Source organism: Heloderma suspectum, chromosome 9 (genome assembly GCF_057233095.1).
Source record: "Heloderma suspectum isolate Gila_16-S chromosome 9, 16-S_ref, whole genome shotgun sequence".
Lineage (NCBI taxonomy): Eukaryota > Metazoa > Chordata > Lepidosauria > Squamata > Helodermatidae > Heloderma > Heloderma suspectum.
The window spans coordinates 25,141,102-25,164,808 of record NC_139466.1 but is presented as its reverse complement, the minus strand read 5'-3'; the positions used below and the strand labels follow the sequence as shown (position 1 = coordinate 25,164,808).

The window sequence follows — 23,707 nt, the reverse complement described above, 5'->3', positions numbered from 1 at the left end:
ATTAGCGCAAGTGTACATTAGCGCAAGTCCGCATTAGAGCTAATACACATTTGCAAATGAATAAAAACCTCCTACAAAAAGTCTGATTCCGCCAATGAGCGGCCAACGGAATGAAAGACGCCTGGCAATCTGTAAAGCACAGACGCATCCTGTACATCTCTAACCTGTACAGCAGCCTAAGCAGCAGGCACACAGGTCAGCTGGTCACAGTCTTCCCCACAACAGTGAGATGTACTGTATTCCTATTTAAATTAGAATCATACTTCTAAATTTCCATCCATTCATATAAATCAGCACATGCAAATGTTATGCAAATCTCTGTTCTCTTTTTTCCTCTTTTTTTTTGGCAATGTACAAGCAGTCACCTTAAAGATAGATTCCCTGTGAGAGAGGCCATAGCTTGGTGATAGAGCACATGCTTTGCATGTGGACGGTTGCAAGTCCAACCCCTGGCAACTCCAGTTAAAAGGTCTCTTTGTGTGAGGGCCAAACGCCATGTTATGTTAAATGTGGGACTTGTTGGCCTGCAATTTTTTTTATACTGCATATAGCAGCTGCAGGAGAAGGCAATCATGAGTGGGACTGTGGTACATGGGGAGGAGAGGTTTAACCCCTCCCAGGAGCCAATTGGCACAAGAAGAAACCACCAATCAGTGGTTCAGCTAGGTAATTTTATACCTTGGACTTATTAGTTTTATGGGACCCTCTTTAAATGGCCATGTGTATTACTTCACTTGTTTCACAGATTGTCAGGCACCTTTTGTTCCACCAACCACCCATCGACAGAACCTGATTTTTTTTGTTTCTGAATTTGCGCAAGTGTGCATTTGTGCAAATTCGCACATGTGAAAATGCACAAATTCCCCCTAAATGCTCATCTGCATGCTTTAGCCTATGAGGGAAATGCACATTTTTCACTGGGTCTTTTTTTATTTTGCATTTTTTTCTACAATGAAATTTGTGCAAAATTAGGGAAAATTAGAAAACTGGTCCAGGGAAAAGCCTGCTGCAGAATCTGTGGCTGGATTCATGAAAATCCAAACTCATTTGGTTCCATTGTGGATTTCTCCAACATCCCGGCTTGTGAAGCACATAACAAACTTTTATCTTGGCCCCTCATCACCATCCCATGCTTTACAGGTGCTCCTACGTTCCTGATATAACAACAACAAAACTGTGTTGCCAACCCTTTTTAAAAATGATACTCTGAGCATGTGCAGTTTTGCATTTTAAACTCACTTAAACCATAGCTCCATAATGACTGAGGGAATAAACTGGAGTTTGCTTCTGCTGCCCTAATGCCCTCATCCCCTGCTGCTGTCTGGGTGCTCATTTGGGGCCACCCCTGGGCTCCAGGACCCTGGAATTTGGTCCCAGAGAGTCCAGTCCTAGCTTCTGCACCTTGGTGAGCTCCTTTAGAGTTCTGACTAGTTTTGACTGAAACCTGGAGTGGATTCACCGCCCCACTGACATTGGAGACATTATCCTCCACTGATCAAAGGTCTGAGTCAGTATAAGGCGCTTCGTATGTGCTCTATGATGTAATGTTTGGCATTTCCAGGATGCCTTTCGACAGTGATCCTTTGGGTATCGAACATGTGGAAAACTCGCCTCGGAATGAGGTGTCTGCGTCAGTTTTCCAGAATAGGCGCTAAGGAGAATCTGGGATCCTACTTGTAGGTGATGATGATCCTTGGAAAAACAATGCTGCTATTACTGACCCTTTCCTATATCAAAGCACCCACTGGATCGCTCTGAAGTGGGCCTCCAAAGGAGGCCAAAGGGTAGATTGCAAGCTTCGCTCTATCTCTTGTTCTGGTCTTCAACTCTTTTAGACAAAACAGCCCTGATGCCTTTGCCCTTTCTGCAAAGATGTACAGAACAGAACTGGGACATGCATGGAGACAAAAATATCATCTGCGGTGAGTGGCACAGAATGCATTTGGCTCCCGAATGAATGAAAAAGGAGAGCTGGCAGGGTGGCATTCCAGCACTATGAGGTCACGTTTCCACTGGGTTCCCTCTCATTCCAGAGGGCACAGGTCATCCTCTCCACCACCCAGGCACTCCTCTGAATCACGGCAGTTTCAACTCGTGAACGGACCCGTCTCTCTGTCTACCTAATTTCATTTACTCATGCCTGAAATGAGGCACAATCTCCCTCACCCGCCCTGCGTTAGGCCCGAAACCACATCTCTGCTAAGCAAAATGCCAGATGTTTCAGTGGCTCTGGTTGAGAGCATCTTTTTGCTTCTAAGAGGAGAGATGCCAAAACTCGAGGCTGACTAGATGCTAGAATGTCTGGCATAGAATTGCTTCTCCCACCCGCCTCACCCCCATAAGAGTGGCATGCCTCCTGGTGATTAGAAAGCATGCTGCACATGCTCAGAGGCTGCCATTAAGTGGAGACTGAGGTGGCTGCTTCAGGCAGCTGATTCGGGGTGTCATAAAAGGGCAGCAAATGGTTACTTTGGATGTGGTCCACTGGAGAAGGAAATGGCATGTGGTCTACTGGAGAAGGAAATGGCAACCCACTCCAGTATTCTTGCCAAGAAAACCCCATGGAACGTATCACAAGGCTAAAAGAGATGACGCCGGAAGATGAGCCCCTCAGGTCGGAAGGTGTCCAATATACTACTGGGGAAGAGCAGAGAGAATTTCCTAAGGGGGTAGTCGGCCACCTCTGAACTCGGAGATGGCCAACTATCCAATGCAGGGTGGACAGGGCACGGAGGGGATCTTCTTCTCTGCGCTCCGGCCGCCCTGCATTTGCGTCTAGACAGCCAATTTTGGCTGTCTAGCTGGGGGCTTTGGAGCAGGGGGTGAAGACGCTGGACGACACATAGGAAACATTGTAATAATGCTTCTGCAGTCTCCTCCCCTCCCCCAGGAACACCCCCTTCTCACCTGCTCCACACTGCAGTTATGAGCACGGAGACGGGGAAGAACCGTGCCGCCTACAAGGTGGAGAGGGAGAGGGCAGGGAGTGCCGTTTCTGGAATTGCTCTCCCTATTGTATTTTTACAAGCAGGGAGAGGTCCTTGCCCCTTCATGGATCACTGCCTTGTTGTGGCGAAGGGGCTTGCGTAACTCAGTGAAGCCATAAGCTATGCCGTGCAGGGCCACGCAAGATGGACAGGTCATGGCAGAGAGTTCTGACAAAATGTGGTCCACTGGAGAAGGAAATGGCAACCCACTCCAGTATTCTTGCCAAGAAAACCCCATGGAATGTATCACAAGGCTAAAAGAGATGACGCCAGAAGATGAGCCCCTCAGGTCAGAAGGTGTCCAATATACTACTGGGGAAGAGCAGAGGGCATTTCCAAGTAGCGCCAGAAAGAGTGAAGCGGCTGGGCCAAAGCCAAAAGGACACTCAGCTGTGGATGTGTCTGGTGGTGAAAAGAAAATCCAATGCTGTAACAATATTGTTTAGGAACCTGGAATGTAAGATCAATGAATCAAGGTAAGCTGGAGGTGGTCAAACATGAGATGGCAAGATTGAACATCGACATCTTGGGAATCAGCGAACTAAAATGGACAAGCATGGGTGAATTTAATTCAGGTGACCATCATATCTACTACTGTGGGCAAGAATCCTTTAGAAGAAATGGAGTAGCACTCATAGTCAACAAAAGGGTGGGAAAAGCAGTACTGGGGTACAATCTCAAAAATGACAGAATGATCTCAGTACGAATCCAAGGCAAACCATTCAACACAGTAATTCAAGTCTATGCCCCAACCACTGAGGCCGAAGAAGCTGAGTTGATCGGTTCTATGAAGACCTACAACACCTTCTAGAACTAACACCAAAAAAAGATGTCCTCTTCATCATAGGGGATTGGAATGCTAAAGTAGGAAGTCAAGAAATCTCCGGGAGAACAGGCAGGCATGGCCTTGGTGTACAAAATGAAGCAGGACAAAGGCTAATAGAGTTTTGCCAAGAGAACACGCTGATCATAGCAAACACTCTTTTCCAACAGCACAAGAGGCGACTCTACACATGGACATCACCAGATGGTCAATATCGAAACCAGATTGACTATGTACTTTGCAGCCAAAGATAGAGAAGCTCCATACAGTCAGTAAAGACAAGACCTGGAGCTGACTGTCGCTCAGATCATGAGCTGCTTCTTGCAAAATTTCGGCTTAAATTCAAGAAAGTAGGGAAAACCACTAAACCATTCAGGTATGACCTAAATCATATCCCTTATGAATATACAGTGGAAGTGAGGAATAGATTTAAGGGATTAGACCTGATAGACAGAGTGCCTGAGGAACTATGGACAGAGGTCCGTAACATTGTTCAGGAGGCAGCAACTCAATCCATCCCAAAGAAAAAGAAATGCAAGAAAGCCAAGTGGCTGTCTGATGAGGCTTTACAAGTAGCTGAGGAAAGAAGGGAAGTGAAAAGCAAGGGAGAAAGGGGAAGATATATCCAACTGAATGCAGAGTTCCAGAGAATAGCAAGGAGAGACAAGAAGGCCTTCTTAAATGAACAATGCAAAGAAATTGAGGAAAACAACAGAATGGGAAAGACTAGAGATCTCTTCAAGAAAATTGGAGATCTCAAGGGAACGTTTTGTGCAAAGACGGGCATGATAAAGGACAAAGAAGGCAGGGACCTCACAGAAGCAGATGAGATTAAGAAGAGGTGGAAAGAATACACAGAAGAACTATACAGGACAGATCTTAACGTCCCTGATAGCCATGATAGTGCGGTCACTGAACTTGAGCCGGACATCCTAGAGAGTGAAGTCAAGTGGGCCTTAGGAAGCATTATTAACAACAAAGCTAGCAGAGATGACAGTATTCCAGCTGAGCTATTTAAGATCCTAAAAGATGATGCTGTGAAAGTGCTGCACTCAATATGCCAACAAATTTGGAACACTCAACAATGGCCACAAGACCGGAAAAGGTCAGTTTACATTCCAATTCCAAAGAAGGGCAATGCCAAAGAGTGTTCAAACTACTGTACAATTGCGCTCATTTCACATGCCAGCAAGGTTATGCTCAAAATCCTACAAGCTAGGCTGCAGCAGTATGTGAACCGAGAACTACCAGAAGTACAAGCTAGGTTTTGAAGAGGCAGAGGAACTAGAGATCAAATCGCCAACATCCGCTGGATCATGGAGAAAGCAAGAGAATTCCAGAAAAACGTCTATTTCTGCTTCAATGACTACGCTAAAGCCTTTGATTGTGTGGATCACAACAAACTGTGGCAAATTCTGAAAGAGATGGGAGTACCAGACCACCTTACCTGTCTCCTGAGAAACCTGTATGAGGGTCAAGAAGCAACAGTAAGAACCAGGCATGGAACAACTGATTGGTTCAAAATTGGGAAAGGAGTACAACAAGGCTGTATATTGTCGCCCTGCTTATTTAATTTATATGCAGAATACATCATGAGAAACGCCGGGTTGGATGAATCACAGGTCAGATTGCCGGGAGAATTATCAACAACTTCAGATACACAGACGATACCACCCGAATGGCAGAAAGCTAAGAGGATCTAAAGAGCCTCTTGTTGAGGGTGAAAGTGGAGAGTGCAAAAGCTGGTCTGAAACTCAACATTAAAAAAACGAAGATCATGGCATCTGGTGCCATCACTTCCTGGCATATAGAAGGGGAAGAAATGGAAGCAGTGACAGATTTTATTTTCTTGGGCTCCAAGATCACCGCAGACGGTGACTGTAGCCATGAAATTAAAAGACGCTTGCTCCTTGGGAGGAAAGCTATGGCAAACCTAGACAGCATAGTTAGAAGCAGAGACATCACCTTGCCAACAAAGATTCGTATAATCAAAGCTATGGTTTTCCCCGTAGCAACGTATGGCTGTGAGAGCTGGACTATAAGGAAGAATTGATGCCTTTCGAACTGTGGTGCTGGAGAAGACTCTTACGAGTCCCCTGGACTGCAAGGAGGTCAAATCAGTCCATCCTAAAGGAAATCAACCCTGAGTGCTCATTGGAAGGACAGATACTGAAACTGAAGCTCAAATATTTTGGCCACCAAATGCGAAAACTCCCTGGAAAAGACCCTGATGCTGGGAAAGATTGAAGGCAAAAGGAGAAGGGGACGGCAGAGGATGAGATGGTTGGATAGCATCACGAATGCAATGAATATGAACTTGAGCACACTCTGGGAGAGAGCAAAGGACAGGAAGGCCTGGCGTGCTATGGTCCATGGGGTCACGAAGAGTCGGACACAACTTAACGACTGAACAACAACAACAAGAGGTCCTTGTGGGATTTTCTGGCTCAGGTGTGAAAATACTGTGGGCACCTTTGGGTATTCTGCATCTTGACTGGGGATGCGCACCATTTTGTGTTACACCTCAGGTAACAGAATGTCTTCAGCCAACCTAGCATTGCTTTGTGTGTTTCAGGAGAGAGCCTAGCATTCTGGGCCGGCACCAGGGGTTAGCATCATTGGGCATCTGCCAAGGCTCACACTCTCATGGGGGCCCACTGCCAATCCTCAGTAGTTTCCCTATCCTTCTGTTTTTCCTTCTTGCTGTTGCTGCCTATTCACCTGACCTCTCCAGGTGAGCGAGAAGCACCAAGAAGTGACAGGTGAGAAGCAGCCTCCTCTAATCTTGCCCCGGTGAGGACTGGAACCCAGAAGATAGGACTGGGCTACCAGGACTCCAGTTCTCTGGTTGGGTCCACTGCTGGTGGTTGCCCTGGGCAGAAAGTTGCTCTGTATCCCACTCCAAACTGAGTCTTGGCTCTTTGCTAGTCAATACAGGGATGTAAATAACAGTGTGGTCAAGTAGGCAGAGAAATGGTCAAGCATTCAGATACATGGGGTCAGGGTAAGGCAGTGGTGGTCAAAAGAAGAGGTAGAGATCAAAACATGGTGAGGTAGTCAGATACATCACACGGTCCATTAACAGAGTCAAGAAGGAGTCCAAGGGTCAGTATCACAGAGCGTCAGTCACACAGGGCAAGATCTGGGGGGCAAGGCCCCAGGTGCTAGAGCTGCTGGAACGGTGTTGTTTCCAACATTGGCTACCCGGCCACTGAAGGCTTTTAACAGCAGAGCCTGCTGCCCCACCCAGGGCCCAGCTGCAGTCCATTAGAGCTCTCCTTGTGGTCTGAGCCCTACTCGTGGGGAGCCCCTTTCCTCCCGAGTAGACTTCTGCTGCAGCCTAGCACTTCGTCGAAGTTCCCTGAGTTGGGCCTGCCTCCTCTGGTACCATCACTCCCTGGGACTTGTGGGGGTGCTCAGCCTCCTCTTCTGAGGCAATGCCCCCCTCTTCCTCAGCGACTGGGACTTCAGCAGGCTTCTCCAGGGACACAGGCCCCTGTGGCTGTGTGGGCCCTGGCAGGAACTGGGCATCATCCTCTGTTGGGGCCTCTGTCCTTGGAGGAGCCCAATAGGGGCATGATTGTGGGAAATTAAAATGGTGGTTAGAGGCCACTGTTTGGAGTGTTGCTGCTGCCACGTCAGCCTGCCCAGCCAAATGAGAGAGGAGGCCCCCCACCAGAGACCCCTTTGCCTCGGTTCCTATCAAAGGCCAGGCTCTGCCCAGAGGGACAGAGCAAGCAAACAGGCAGCAGCAACAGTGATAAGAAAGAGGTGGAGCTACTGAGGGAGGGGGGACCCCGAGGGCATCTTACTCAAGCCCCCCAGCCCCCAGAAAGCTGGAGCTCACACTGCTGAGCACAAATTCAGGCCCAGGGTAAGAGTTCTTCCTACAGGGTGGGAGCCGGCAGAGACGGTTGCCATGGATGACATTTTACTTTGCAGAACACGGCAGACCTCTCAGATGAAGAGGGGCCAGTTCCAGACAAATGTTTCTTAAACATGTAAACATGTTTCTTAACTGTATCGCTTCCAACTGTTGGCAGGAGGCGCAGTGCCTCCCATGATGGAACCATTTTCCTCCATAGAAAAACATGCCCTGCACGTGGACAGCTAGGCTGTCAGGGAGAAAGGTTCTAGGCTGGTCTTTACCCTGACATGCTAGTTTTCTATGGGCGGGGCTGTGTTTCTGTTATAAGGAAGGAGTGTTGAAATGCGCAATCACAGGATGAAGTGGCATGTTTCAGGAACGTTTTACGTTTCTCTCTTCTGCCGTCTCCCTGATTTGCTTGACATCCAGCCTGATGAAGAATTCTGGAGAACTCAAAGGCTGGCTCACTACTTTGCAACATTTTGGTTGGTTGTAAAGACATTGCCTTACAGTTGATTTTGGATTTTTACCATAGGTGTTTTTTTTTTTTACACTATAGCTCTCTCTGGCTAAGACATTTCCATTGTTCTGCTAAGTGAAGCAGCCAGGCCGAAGAGAGAAAGAAGCCTAGTCTAGACGCTACAGTCACTGCAGAGGTCATCAGCACCCCATGGGGAATTTGTACACACCACACACAACTGTTTCCTGCAGCATACCACTTTCCCACTCACTCAAACAATATTGTCTGTCTCCAGCATCAGGTTCCCATGCCACCAGCCTCAAGGGAAAGACTGATGTCTGCCTTGCCATTTCCTAAAGGGAAAAGGGCTGCATCAGCCTCCTTGGGCCACAGTGGTTGCAGCTCCAGGGCCCATAAATATGATTGTCACACACCACCCACTCTCAAAGATGGAATGCAGATAGCGAAAGTGCCTCATTCCGCACAGTTCATTGCTGGAAGCCCTGAGATAGGCTAGGCCGGTCTACGGTAGTCAGCTGTCCTCTTTTGCCAGGGACAGTCCTCTGTTTGAAGCTATCCTCTATTTGAAGGGTTGTCCCATCCAATTCCAGTTTAAACAAAAAAACCAAAAGAACTTTTGCCCATCAACAGTTAGCAGTCTGCATAGGTAGGCACACAGGTCATGTGGCCACATTCTTCCACAGTATGCTGAGGTGTACTGTATGACAATTTAGTTTATATATATATATATATATATATGTATGTGTGTGTGTGTGTGTGTGTGTGTGTGTGTAAGTAATGGCATATGAAAATGTTATGCAAATCACTGTCCTAATTTGTCCTCTTTTTTGGTGATGCATTTGCTCTTATTTGGTGATCCATAAGTGGCCATCATAAAAACACAAGAAGAGCCCTGCTGGATCAGACTAAGGGTCCACCTACTCCAGCATTCTGTTCATACAGTAGCCAACCAGCTGCCCACAAATAGGACACAAGTGCAACAGCACCCTGCTGCCCATGTGCCCCAGCAACTGGAGTACATAGGCATACTGCCTCCGATACTGGAGGTAGCACATAGCTATCAGGACTAACAGCCATTGATAGCCTTCTCCAGGAATTGGTCCAACCCCCTTTTAAAGCCATCCAGATTGGTGGCCATCACTACATCCTGTGGTAGCAAATTCCATAGTTTAACTATGCGCTGCATGAAGAAGTCCTTCCTTCCTTTTATCTGTCCTGAATCTCCCACCCATCATCTTCATGGGAGGACTCCAGGTTCTAGTATTGTGAGAGAGGGAGAAAAATGCCTCCCGATCCACTTTCTCCACAGTGTGCATCCTGGTCTAAACCCAGCCCAGAATCTGTTTATTAGGGCTTCAAATGGGCAGAGCAGCCCTAATAAACTGGAGACAGTTTATCTCCACTATCCTGGAGGAATGTCTGCTGTCTCAAATGCATCCTCAGCCTGGGAGGGGAAAGACACACAACCAGAAAACCCAAAAGTGGTGGGAAAATAGCAGGCCTTCCCCCAGCATCCCTGGAAATTGCACCAGGGCCCACCAAGCAGGGACTGTGCTGGCGAGTGACAGTCTCCCTGTGTGGGGCTTATATACTGGTGGTAGTATGCTGGGATTGAGTGCCAAGTTACACCATTTTCTATGCTATGCCATGGGGGTGGGGGTGGGGGTGGGGTGCTCGCCAGGGCTGGCCCAAGACATTTTGCTGCCAGAGGCAAAAAACAAAGATGCCGCCTTCTCCTGTTCCATGTTGTACTGGATTGTTTCTTCAACAATGACAATGGAAATGCATCCTCCCCTGCACCAGAAGGCAGCAGGTTAGCTTAGGGGGCACAGGGCAGGCCGCTTGACAATCAGCTCTCTCCTCCAACACCTTGCTGCCACTTCCCAGCATCTGCCACCAGAGGCAACCACCTCACTTTGCCTAATGGTAGGGCCGGCCCTGGTGCTCACTGCTGCAGAGGCAGCTATTTTTACCCCCCCCCCCCCCGCCATGTCTCTTGCACCAGGTCAAGGGTTGAGGTGAAGTTGTGCCGTTGACAGCAATGGAGCCAGGGATTGAAGGGGTAGAGGATTTGGCATACACATGCCCCTCCCCTGTGCTGCCCATGTCCTGTCCACGAATCTGCCCCATTTTACCAATTCCGCTAGCGGAGTGTCTCCGGGCATGCCGCTAGTGTATTTTTTTTGTACCGCCAGTGTATTTGGTGTTCTTTAAACCTTCTGGGGCGTCTGCTGAATCCTATAGCCCACGGGTGGGGAATGTGTGGCCCTCCAGATGTTGTTGGGCTGCAACTCCCATCATCCTCAGCCAGCAGAGTGGGGGATGATGGGAGTTCCAGTCTGACAACATCTGCAGGGCCATGCATTCCCCCTCCCTCCTATAGCCACTCGGTCACTGGATGTTCAGCATAGGAGTGAACATGAGTGAACATTGATTCATCAGTGAAATGAGTCAGTTCAAAACCTTATGATCAACCCCTAATTAATCAGACAAGGACAACACAACCCTGGCATTTGAAGGAGGATGGGAGAGACATCATTCCTTCAAACTCTTTTCTGTCCTGCCGCTATTAAACCACAGCAGCCCAGCTGGGAAAAAGTTCCAAACCTATGCAGGCAGGGGACCTTTTTAAAGCCACAGGCACATCTGGCCAAGCACATCTGTCTCAAGGTTTTCCAGAGGCTCGCAAACGATTGCAGTAAGAAGAACCGTGTCTCCTGAAAATATCTGCTTGTCTCACGGCGTCCAGGCAAGGATGGGTTTTTAACAGCACACATGAGCCAAGAAACTCGGCGACTTCGCTGAGGAAGGAAAGACGCTTCCCCTCCTCTCTCTGCTTACCGTCTGTAACTGCTCCAGACAAACCATCGCTTGCCAAGCGCTCTCCTCATCAGCCGGAGACTGGGCATGTGGAAAAAATTAGCTTCTGCTATTGCGGCCATGAAGGTGGTAGCGGCCGTGGCGGAAAGTTATATTTACTCATCTCTGGAGATGGTGCTACCCCCCCCCCCCAATTCTCATCTGCTTTCCCTCCTTTACCCCCAGCAAGGCAGACACCTCCTTTAGCCCAAAGATGGTGCCTTAGCCAGCACGTTTTTGTGGTGAAATGACTCAAGGATGTGGGGAAGTCGAATCGCTTCCCCTCTTGCTGTTGCCTAGCTCCTCAGGTTTCTCTGATAAAGTTGGCTGCATTAGAGAAGAAACCCGACCCTGGAATTCTATGGGGTGACTGTGGTCTTTTTTGGATGGTGGCTTAGCGGCCAAAGAAGGAGGCAACCACTAATTACAAAGCATATATAAATATATGAGGGGCCTTGCCATATGCCGAGTAGGACCCTTGGTCCATCGAGGTTACTGTGGTCCTCACTGACTGGCAGGAGCTCTCCAAGCCCTTGTAGGGTGGCCCTGTGCCCATTTTTGCAGAGGGCTGTCCTTTATTTGAAGGGCTGGCCTCCTGATTCTGGTTTAAAGATAAAGAACCATAAGAACTGTTGACCACCAACAGCACCTGGGCAGCAGGGTAAACAGAGTTGACCTGGTCAGTCTTCCCTGCTATGGTGAGATGTACTGTCTTTCTATAAACCGATCATATGGTTATCTTTAAACTGGAATTCGACAGGACAGCCCTTTAAATAGAAGCCTCCCTCAAACAGCGGATGGCCTTCTGGCAGCCTTTCAAACAGAGGACTGTCTTCTCTAAAAGAGGACACCTGGGCACCTGCTAACAGGACTCTTCTTATATTACAGTGTTGTTAACGCTATTCTTTTCCCTCTTTCTCTAATTTTCCCCTATTATTCAGCGGACTGAAGATCTTACTGTTCTTGTTACGTGTTAATATAAGCAGACCTTATGTCTGAATAAGCATCCAGACAAAACTGACGACTGTTAATTTCGTCTGGGTGCTTATTTAGACATATGGTCTGCTTATATTAACACATCTATTTGAAACAAGTGTCAAAACGTTTAAAAAATCAATGGTGTTGTGAACAGTTGTTGCGAAAGGATATGCTTTTATTCTCGTTTTTCTTATGTTCTTCCTATTCGTGTTATTGTTTGTAGCTGTTTGCCTCCCTTTCATTTTGTTATGTTAAAATTGCAAATTAAAACAAGAAAAATGGTTCTTATGGTTCATTATCTTTAAAGCAGAATTGGACAGGACTGCCCTTCAAATAGAAGACTCCCTCAAACAGCGGATGGCCTTCTGGCAGCCTTTCAAACAGAGGACTGTCTTCTCTAAAAGAGGACACATGGGTAACCTACGAGCAGGGCTCTTGTTATGCTAGAATGTTGCTAAGGCTATTCCTGTTTTTGGCCCTGTGTTGGGTTGTCGGTGAACTTACCTTCGTACCACGTGGAGGACACAATACTGGCCCAGAGAAGCAGCAGGAGGGGGGATGCTTCCTGTGGCATCTTAGTGTGAGAAGGAAGATTCCAGCTGGCAGAGTAATATGAACGTGCTCCAGAAGACGATTCAGCCTGAGACCAAGGATGAGAGGCATGATGTTAACCATAGACAGCAGCAAGGAAAATCCCATCCCCTGCCAATACTTGAATGTTAAAAAGATGCAGGCATTTTAATCTACCCTTTGGATCTATTTATGTTTTAGGGTTAGTATTCTAACAATTCTGCAGTGGAGGTGGACAATACATGCAAAAAGAACGGGGAAAAAGAAAGAGAAATTTTGCTGGGCATTTCAGCACATCTCCATATCGGAACCAAACCCTTTAATTTCTGGACATTTCCATGAAATTTGATTTCCAGATCTTCACTGTTCTCTGGGCATTAAAAACAAAAATTAAAGAGGGCTCGATCCAGAGATCCTAGGACACCTCCAGCAGGTTGTTTGTGAGAATCTCCCAGATGAACAGCTTGCTGGCACAGCAGTGATCTCAGGGGCAGGGGGATATGAGACCCTCCACTTCCACAGAAATGATCGGTACTATGTAGGCAATAGGTATTGGGTGGTCCCTGTCTAGGGGAGGTGTGGGCAGATTTCAGGCTTGTGGGATCTACTTTTTTTTTTATTAGAGCCCTGAGATCTATTAACTGGACCCAGGTGCAAAGTAGTGGCTTACAGGGCTGGCCCTCTCATGAGGCAAGGTGAGATTATTGCCTCAGATGGCAGATTGGGAGGGGTGGCAGATTGCACGCTCTCCATCCGCAGCCCAGAGGGCACCGTTAGGTACATATGGGAAGAGGCGATCCTTCTGATGACTGCCTTTCCTGGACTGCATCTGAGAATCAAGGAGCTTCAGCTTCTTATGCTGATATGCCCTTCTTACAAAAAGCTCAAGGTGCCACAGAGGAGGGTCGCACTCACAACGAACCTGTGTATTAGACTGAGTGTGTGTGTGGCCCAAGGAGCAAGCTTCATGGCTGAGCAGGGATTCGAATCCAAGTCTTCCCAATCACTCTTACTACTACTACAGCACATAGGCTCTCCTTGCTGTGCCTGGCTGTGCCTGTATGCATTGGGGCTAACACTTAGTAAGCATTAATATAGGAATTAGGACACAGGTGATGTTTCACCAGTCTCTTACAACTGTTCTTTGTATGTATTATATGAGCCAAATGTGGCTGTGAGTTCAGAGGGCAGGATAGGCTGGAGACACAAGAAAAAGGTCCTTGGAAGAGAGGCCCACAACAGGCACTGCCAGTTAATAACACACATTTCTCTGGACCAGAAGAAGGAAGATCCTCTCTTATGGCAAAGAAACTTTCAGCTACACAAAGAGAGACACAGAATTCGTGGTGAGTGTTTCTTGCATGCTGACTGCTTTGCTTCTTCAGGCTTTGCATTATGTTAGCCCAACCTTCTCTGACCTGGTGCCCTCCAGATGTTTTGGACGCCAACTCCCATCACCCCAGCCAGTATGGTCAGAAGTGCTGGGAGGTGTAGTCCAAAACATCTGGCTAGGGAAAGCTCTGCTAGTCTTACACGATTCATTCAACACTCCCCCCACCCTTCTTCATAATATCTGAGCACTGGCTATGCTCAATTTGAAATGGACTACATCTGGTAACAAAAATAGATACTTCAGGGTAGGGGTAGGTGGCAACCTGGTGACCTCCAGATGTTTTGGACTGCAACTGCAATAAGCCCCAGCAGCATAGCCTGTGGAACCCCACGTTAAAGTTTACTATGGGTTTGGGTCAGTGGGTGTCTCTGTGCTTGCAGTTTATCACACATTCATGATTGACCACTCATGGAAGTTTGTGGGTCCATCACATGACTTTGTCATCCTCCAGTCATTTCCCCCTGCCTATCCTGCATTATCCTCAAACAGAAAGAATGTGGTCTTTTTTCAGTCCACGCAACAGGAGCACCACGGCCTGCCCGTGTATATCTCCCATAGTGTGAATAAACCACTGTGTGCTGGTGGCTGTGGGCGGTTGCTTTGGGATGTTGGGGGTGCGATCATAATGGCAAAGGTGGTGGCGACAGGCTGTGGGGCCATTTTGGGTCCTCACCATTTTCAGCCCGCAGCCCTCAGAACAAGGCGGCAGAATGGCAGAGTGGCAAAGTGGCATTTCACTAGCACACCCTGATGTCCAGATGCACATTCCTCTGTAGAGGGGGAAATCGCCCGGCATGGCAGCATCCCAACCTGCCAGGATGCCCACATGCCATGCATTCCCGGTGGTCGAGCAAATGGCAGAGTAAAAGACAGAGGCATCAATGGAAGTCGCAACGGGGGATGGGGAGGTGGGGGGCGGGGGCTGTCTGCGTGTCAGTCATAGCCACTAGTAACGTGCAAGGGGAGGGAAAGGGGCAGGAACCAGGGAGGAATTGTCGTGATGCCCCCAGTGTGTGTAGTGGTTCTTTCCAGAAAGTGGTGATGTCTCCGAGCAGCATCACCAGCCCCATGAAAAGGAAGGAAACAAAAGATAACATCCATCTAATGAGAACGAGCCAATCCCACAAGGATACCGGATTGGGAAAGCACCAGTATTGATGCAGAATTCTCTGCCCATGTGATAGAGCCCAGTGAACTGGAAAAGTTAGAGAGAAGGACAAAGGGGGAGAAGTGGGAATGGGAAAGATGAGGAAGGAAGAAAGGAAGGGAAAGAAAGAAAGAAAGAAAGAGGAGAGGGAGGAGAGAGAGAAAGAAAATGAAAAGGTGGGGAGCGAGAGAGAGAGAGAGAGAGAGAAGGAAAGAAAGAATAAAAAGAGGGGGGTAGACAGAAAGAAAGAAGAGGGAGGCAGGGAGAAAGAAAGAATTAATGAAAAAATAAATAAGTGGGTCTGGCTGGATAGCAACAAATCTTAGCAAATAAACAATGGATAAGAAATCTGACAAATATACAGAAGCTCCCTGTTGAACATAAATGGGGGTGAGCAGGAAGATAAACAAAACAAATTATACAGTCCATTGGGAACAAAAATCAAAACAATCTAGGGAGTTCAGCTGGTTCCTTCTACTTGATGTCTGTTTTGCATTTGATGAGACAAAATAATAAACCCACATGAACTAGCAGCTCCTTCAGCTCTCTCATTATTATTTTCTAGTGAATGTCCTTCCCACTTTAAAAAAATTGGCCTGGCCTTGCACACATTTCCAGTATTTTCTCAATGACCAGCCTGCAGTTCTTTATTCTGGGATATAAGGGCAGTCTGTCTCAGCCTTGGAGATCCTTTTGACTCCAGATGCCAGGAACTGAATCTGGAACTTTCTGCCTGCAAGGTATGTCCTCTGCCACTTTGCTATAGCCTCTCCCTAAGTATCTGTTTAATTCCTGCCCCCCGCCTCATTAATAGCAAAAATTAGCAAAGTGGCAGAGGACATGCCTTGCAGGCAGAAGGTATACATACATACATACATACATACATACGTGTGTGTGTGTGTGTGTGTGTACATATCAGTGTGTGTGTCTGCATGCATGTGTGTTAAACACTGAGAATATACTATTAATAAAATGTATTTTGATGCGCAAAGTTGCTATTACCAACTAATTTGCATCTCCAACAACCTCTGGTGTAGAATCAGGGTTGGAAGGGACCTCACAGATCATCTAGCCCAACCCCTTGCAAATTTAGGAAAATCAGTTCTATGGCATCCCTGGTGGCCATTCAGCCTTGGTTCAAACATCTCCAGTGAAGGAGAGACCACCACCTTCCAAGGCAGTCTGTCCCACTGTTGGACAGCTCGTACCTTCATGAAGTTCTTCCTAATAGTCAGATGAAATATCTTTTCTTGTAATTTGAACCCTTTTGTTTGGGTCCTACCCCCTGAAGCAATCGGAAAGAAATTGTTCCAACTTCTTCATGACATCTCTTCAAATATTTGAAGATGGCAATCATATCTCCTCCTAAACATCTCTTCTCCAGGCTAAACGTATCCAGCTCCTTCAGCCTTTCCCCACAGAACGTGGTGTCCAGATTCCTCACCATCTTTGTCACCATCCTGTGGAAAGGTTCTGGTTTGTCAATATCCATCTGAAACTGACTAGTTAACTGAGAGATTGCCCAAGGCTACTCCCATAAGTCCATAAGAACATAAGGAGAGCCACACTGGATCAGACCAAGTCCATCTAGTCCAGCATCCTGTTCACACAGTGGCCGGCCAGCCATCTGCCCATGGGAAACCCACAAGCAGGACATGAGTGCAACAGCACCCTCCCGCCCATGTTCCCCAGCAACTGGTGTACATAGGCTCACTGCCTCTGATACTGGAGGTACCATATAGCCATCAGGACTAGTAGCCATTGATAGCTTTATCATCCATCATGCCAGATGTAGGACTTGAACCCACTTCTCTATGCAGCAAAGCAGAGTGGTTCTCCTTACTAAAAAAAAAATTCCACAACATATATCCCACCCTTTCCCATCCTACCTCAAGGCAGAACAATCATTCTGTTAGATAATTTGTACGCTAACCTAAGAGAGGCTGATTTATACACAGAGCCAACCTGTGAGCTAAGCAGGGATTTGGACTCCTGGAACCAAATCACTACATTTCCCCCTCTCCTTCCACTGAAACAAAGTACTGAGCAAGCTTACTATAAGATTCACAGGAACACCTCTATACTAGCTTGCGTCTATCTTCACCTCTATGCTGGCTTGCATCTGTATATTATAAGAGGGTGATCATCAACCTTCCCCCCCACCCCCCCATGCCCAGCAGAGATACTCTGCCTTTAACACAGTAACTTCTGCTGAACAGAAATGCAACATGTGCAGCTTTCCCTGTTGACTTTCTGCCTGTCACATAGCCATTAAACATATAGGGCCCCTGCCAGAAAGGAAAGGGAAAGTCAAAGTAAAGAGAAGGGAAGAGTAGCTTAAGCAACCCTCTCCAACCTGGTTCCCTCTAGAGGTCTTGGACTACAACTTCCACCGTCCTTGGCCAGCATTTGTAACATGGGGATTTGTAGTCCAGCACCTCTGATGGGCACCAGGTTGGGGAAGGCTGAGCTAAAGGAAGGGTTATGGTGCATGCTTTGCACATATCAGGTCCCTGGTGCAAACCCTGGAAACAACTGTTAATGGATCTCAGAAAGACCTCCACCACAATGCTGCCATCAGGGCAGGAATTTGGGGCAGAGGTTCTGGCCCCTCTCCGCAAAATGAGCAGGAGGGCCGGCAAACATAGCAGGGCTGACTGACCATATTTTGAAGTAAGTGACATTGCCATCTAAAGAGGGGGTCTCCTGTAGGGCCATCAAGTCCAGAGTCTAAAAATTACCTAACTGCACCACTGCTCCATTTGAATCCCTTGAGAGCTGTTACCAACCAGAGAAAAGAATACGGAGCTAAAAATGTCTGTTTTTAGACAGAATTTGAGCTTTATTTAAAACTCCCAAAGGCATTTTATAATTGATTTCTGCTGTCTTTACAGTCCTTTGCTGGGTTGTAATGCTGCTGTGTATTCTTATCATCTTATTTTGAGTTTTAATGCATTTGATTGTTGTCCTGTCATGTTTTATTTTTCTTGCAAGGCACTTTGTGAAACTGGTTTGGAAAAAAAGTGGGATATACATTTATAAATTTGCTTGTCCCATAAATAAAGAAATAAATTGTTGGACCAGTAATCTGATGGAGTATAAAGGCAGCTTCCTAAGGTGGTCCAGCACCCCCCCCCCCACAAACTAGTAGCACATGTCCATTTGGGCAACCCTGATATACATCCATAAATAATGCTTTACAATGCAATCCTATGCATATCTACCAGAAATAAATTCCATTGAACTCAATGGGTTCTCAAGCCCAGGTAAGTGTGTACAGGATTGGAGCCTTATTATTTTAATAGTGAAAGGCATTCCAAGAGCTTTGGGCAAGGAGAGGTTAATACATTCCTTCAATAAAAAATAAATAAATACAAATGTCTGTCTCCTCAGATCTCTTTCATCCATTGCAGACAAAGAATGGATGAAAACAGGTTCTTTCTTACCTGTCTGGCTGTAGATCTGCACACAACTATCCACTCTGGGTCCTCTCTCTCAGTCCATAACGGAAACCTTCTCTTTAACTTTCTGAAACAAGTGGCTTGTTCTTTACAGGAGTCCCAGACTCGGCTAACACTGCCCAGATGTGGGCTGGCCCGTGGTTGCCAGATGTTTATTTAAAGCCATACTGTCTCTCCAGAGAGGAGGAGAAAAGAGTGTGCAGTGGCGGGGGAAAAAGGGGGCCCTCAGGAAGATCCAAGCTGCGTATAAAGAGAGAGGAAGAAATCTCACTAGACAATTCACTCAATAAAGAACATGCACACCACCCCTAGCTGGGTTACAACAACATAACCAGCCCTACTGAGTATTCCCAGATGTAAAATACTGAACATTTCATGAGTCATGAATTTCTGGTTTAAAGGCAGAGTGAGTAAACCAAGATAGCACGTTTTCTCACCGACTTTTAAGAAGGGTGGACAACACGGGAGAGAAACCATACAATTTGGTTCCTTGCCAAATCCATCTTCTCTTATCTGCTTCATATTTGAAGGTGCCAGCCTTAAAAGATGCCACCCCAAGTGACCACATAGGATGCTCGTGGGGTCAGCCTGGCCTGGGCAGAAGGAGCTCTATAATTACAAAACAGTCACCCAAATGTCAGTGTGGTGTAGCGGTTAGAGTGCTGGATCAAGACCGGTGAGACTTTTGCACACAGTGCAGGGTTAAACTATGGAATTCACTTCCACAAGATGTAGTGATGGCCACCACTTTGGTTTTAAAAGGGGATTGGACAAATTCCTGCAGGAGAAGGCTATCAATGGCTACTAGTCCTGATGGCTATATGCTTCCTCCAGTATCAGAGGCAGTAGGCCTGTGTACACCAGTTGCTGGGGAACATGGGCAGGAGGCTGCTGTTGCACTCATGTCCTGCTTGTGGGTTTCCCGTGGGCAGCTGGTTGGCCACTGTGTGAACAGAATGCTGGACTGGATGGATCCTTGGTCTGATCCAGCATGGCTCTTATGGTCTTATGACCCTGGTTCAAATCCTGACTCAGCCATATGAAGCTCATTGGGTGAGCCTGGGCAGCCTAACCTACCTTCTCAGGGTTATTGTGAAGATAATGTGGGGGAAGGGGGTATTCTGTAGAGCCACCTTGAGCTAGTTGGAGGAAGGGTAGGATATCAATGTTGTTGTTGTTGTTCAGTCGTGTCCAACTCTTCGTGACCCCATGGATCATAGCACGCCAGGCCTTCCTGTCCTGCGCTCTCTCCCGGAGCGCGCTCAAGTTCATATTCATTGCATCCGTGATGCTATCTAGCCATCTCATCCTCTGCCGTCCCCTTCTCCTTTTGCCTTCAGTCTTTCCCAGCATCAGGGTCTTTTCCAGGGAGTTTTCTCTTCGCATTAGGTGGCCAAAATATTGGAGCTTCAGCTTCATTATCTGTCCTTCCAATGAGCACTCAGGGTTGATTTCCTTTAGGATGGACTGATTTGACCTCCTTGCAGGCCAGGGGACTCGTAAGAGTCTTCTCCAGCACCACAGTTCGAAAGCATCAATTCTTCGGCGCTCAGCCTTCCTTATAGTCCAGCTCTCACAGCCATACGTTACTACTGGGAAAACCATAGCTTTGATTAGACGGACCTTTGTCGGCAAGGTGATGTCTCTGCTTCTTATTATGCTGTCTAGGTTGGCCATAGCTTTCCTCCCAAGGAGCAAGCGTCTTTTAATTTCATGGCTACAGTCACCGTCTGCGGTGATCTTGGAGCCCAAGAAAGTAAAATCTGTCACTGCTTCCATTTCTTCCCCTTCTATATGCCAGGAAGTGATGGGGCCAGATGCCATGATCTTAGTTTTTTTAATGTTGAGTTTCAAACCAGCTTTTGCACTCTCCTCTTTCACCCTCAACAAGAAGCTCTTTAGATCCTCTTTGCTTTCTGCCATTCGGGTGGTATCGTCTGCATATCGGAGGTTGTTGATAATTCTCCCAGCAATCTTAATTCCGACCTCTGATTCATCCAACCCGGCATTTCTCATGATGTACTCTGCATATAAGTTAAATAAGCAGGGTGACAATATGCAGCCTTGTCGTACTCCTTTCCCAATTTTGAACCAATCGGTTGTTCCATGTCTGGTTCTTACTGTTGCTTCTTGACCCTCGTACAGGTTTCTCAGGAGACAGGTAAGGTGGTCTGGTACTCCCATCACTTTAAGAATTTGCCACAGTTTGTTGTGATCCACACAATCAAAGGCTTTAGCGTAGTCAATGAAGCAGAAATAGATGTTTTTCTGGAATTCTCTTGCTTTCTCCATGATGCAGCGAATGTTGGCGATTTGATCTCTAGTTCCTCTGCCTCTTCTAAACCCAGCTTGTACTTCCGGTAGTTCTCGGTTCGCATACTGCTGAAGCCTAGCTTGTAGGATTTTGAGCATCACCTTGCTGGCATGTGAAATGAGCGCAATTGTGCGGTAGTTTGAACACTCTTTGGCGTTGCCCTTCTTTGGAATTGGAATGTAAACTGACCTTTTCCAGTCTTGTGGCCACTGTTGAGTGTTCCAGATTTGTTGGCATATTGAATGCAACACTTTAACAGCATCATCTTTTAGGATTTTAAATAGCTCGGCTGGAATACTGTCATCTCCGCTAGCTTTGTTGTTACTAATGCTTCCTAAGGCCCACTTGACTTCACTCTCTAGGATGTCCGGCTCAAGTTCAGTGACCGCACTATCATGGCTATCAGGGACATTCAGATCTTTCCTGTATAGTTCTTCTGTGTATTCTTGCCACCTCTTCTTAATAATAGAATGTAAAAGTCGGTAATTTGTGTATGCTAATTAATTTAAATGCATGTAAATAATATATATGGGTTACTAAAAGCATACTAATTATGCTTTTTTTAAGGCATAATTTTAGTATGGTGTTTTAATTTTTTTATTCCTTTACCGTTTTATCTTTTGTGTTCACTGCTCTGAAATCTGTTTTAGATATACAAGTCTTGTAATTAATTAATTAATTGACTGGGAGGGATATATATCTATATATTTAAATCCTAGCCTTCCTCAGGACAACATGCATAGCTCACCCAATTTACTCTAATGCAGAGGTCGGCAAGTTGTGGTCCTTCAGGTGTTTTGGCCCACAACTCCCATTAGCCTTAGCCAGCACAGCCAACGGTGAGGGATGATGGGAGTTGTAGGCCAAAACACCTGGAGGGCCAGAAGTTGCCCAACCCTGTGTCCTGAAATCTACCCTGTGAGGAAGGTTAGGCACTAGTGTCCCCTACATGGTGCCCACAGGAACAATGGTGCCGTTGAAGGCCTCTCCCATACCCATGAAGCCTCTGCCCAACCCCGTCCCCAACTGACTCCCCTTCCTTTGACAGTGGGAAGGGAGCGATCTCTGCCTTGAAAAGTGCATCACGGTGAGAGAAGTGAGAAGAATGTTACTCTTTCTTTCCTGCTTCCTCTCTCAACTCTCTGTACTTCTCCAGGCTGAGATCAGCACCTTGAGTAGAAAGCAGAGCAACTGGGAGGGAAAGCACCCTCTACGAATGCGCTAAGAGCCCAATGCTATGCTTCTTTAGACAGGAAAAAGTCCTGCATGGCTGGCTGGGGAATGCTTGGAATGGTAGGACTTTTTCCTGTCTAAACATGCATAGGATTGGGCCCTAAAGTAAAAAGACATACGATGGTATGGGGGGGGGGGGAGGAAAGAAAGGGAAAGAGCAGAGCGTGGTCAGACTTTTTTTCTTTTTCTGCGTCTGTGATGCCCTGCCTTTCACCTGTGTCAGTGTGTATAGCATGGCAGCCGTTCTGTGAATGGGCATGCCCCTCATGGTGGCCATTTTGTGGTGGCACCCACAGCCCTCCACATTCCAAAAGAGCTGGAGAACCCTTCCCTCCCTCCTGCCCCCAGGCTAAGAGAAAGCGACTGGCTTAACCTTAGCCCGGAAGCGTTGTGGATGCACAGGGATTTGAACCCACTGCTTTGGCTATCTCCACCACACAGCCTCTCTCTCCAGTGGCACACATAACCTCACAGACTGGAGGCGTAAATGGGCCAAACGGCAAAACTAGCACGCTTTTGGCCTCCAAGGTGTCCTCTGGGTTGGCCCAACGCAGGCAGACATTCCGTAGGTGAAGCCCCACCCGTCGCTGACTCCAGACTGAACGAGGCTGCACCTGTTGAATGTCTGCCTGTGGCGCGCCTGCTAAAATGCGAAGGAGCCCTGCCAGGGAAAAAAACAGGGGGAACCTGACTTCCTCCCTGGTCATTCACTCGCGTTTATCTTTAACTAGATAGATAGAGCTTCGGCTATTGGGCGGTATAGAAATGAAATAAATGAAATAATGAATGAATGAATGAATAAAATAAAATAAAAATAGCTATATAAGCCATAAAATACTAAAATCATTCGCTCCTGGCTGGCTATCGCCACCTGGCGGCGGGCGCCGGGTTGGTGCTCTGCCTAAAATTAGCCCCTGGAGGCGATGAAACGGGGTGGCTGAGACTTCGGGAGTTTTCGGCTTTTCTCGGAAATGCTCGGGGAGAGGGGGTGCGCCAGAAAAGAGGGCGGGGCCTAAGACTCTACGGCAGTTGCGGCTCCGGTACACTCGTCGTCTATTAATTGCGAAGCAACGCGAAGAGAAAGCGGCTTGGCCTCCTTTCGGCGACTCCCGGAGAGGCTCGGCTTGTTCCGGCCGGGCTCGTTGGATGGGCGGAGACAAGCCTCGCCGTCCGCCTTTCGGCAGCTTCCGGAGAGGCTCGGCTCGGCTCGGCTCGTTCCGGCCGAGCGCGTCGTGAGACAGGCGGAGACGAGCGGCGTTCACCCCCTTCGGCGACTTCCGGAGAGGCTCGGCTTGTTCCGGCCGGGCTCGTTGGATGGCCGGAGACAAGCCTCGCCGTCCGCCTTTCGGCAGCTTCCGGAGAGGCTCGGCTCGGCTCGGCTCGTTCCGGCCGAGCGCGTCGTGAGACAGGCGGAGACGAGCGGCGTTCACCCCCTTCGGCGACTTCCGGAGAGGCTCGGCTTGTTCCGGCCGGGCTCGTTGGATGGGCGGAGACAAGCCTCGCCGTCCGCCTTTCGGCAGCTTCCGGAGAGGCTCGGCTCGGCTCGGCTCGTTCCGGCCGAGCGCGTCGTGAGACAGGCGGAGACGAGCGGCG

General features: G+C 47.6%; 1 protein-coding gene across 1 annotated transcript in view; it reads right to left on the bottom strand.

Moving 5' to 3' along the window:
* Positions 1-16,565, bottom strand: part of SRPX2 (sushi repeat containing protein X-linked 2) — a 37,347-nt gene extending 20,782 nt beyond the window's left edge. Inside the window, exons 1-2 of the mRNA XM_084813275.1 lie at positions 16,389-16,565; positions 12,501-12,636 (exon numbers count right to left, since the gene is read on the bottom strand). Coding sequence (XP_084669401.1) covers positions 12,501-12,636; positions 16,389-16,565 — 313 coding nt within the window. The remainder of the gene's footprint in view (positions 1-12,500; positions 12,637-16,388) is intronic.
* Positions 16,566-23,707: the final 7,142 nt, after the last annotated feature.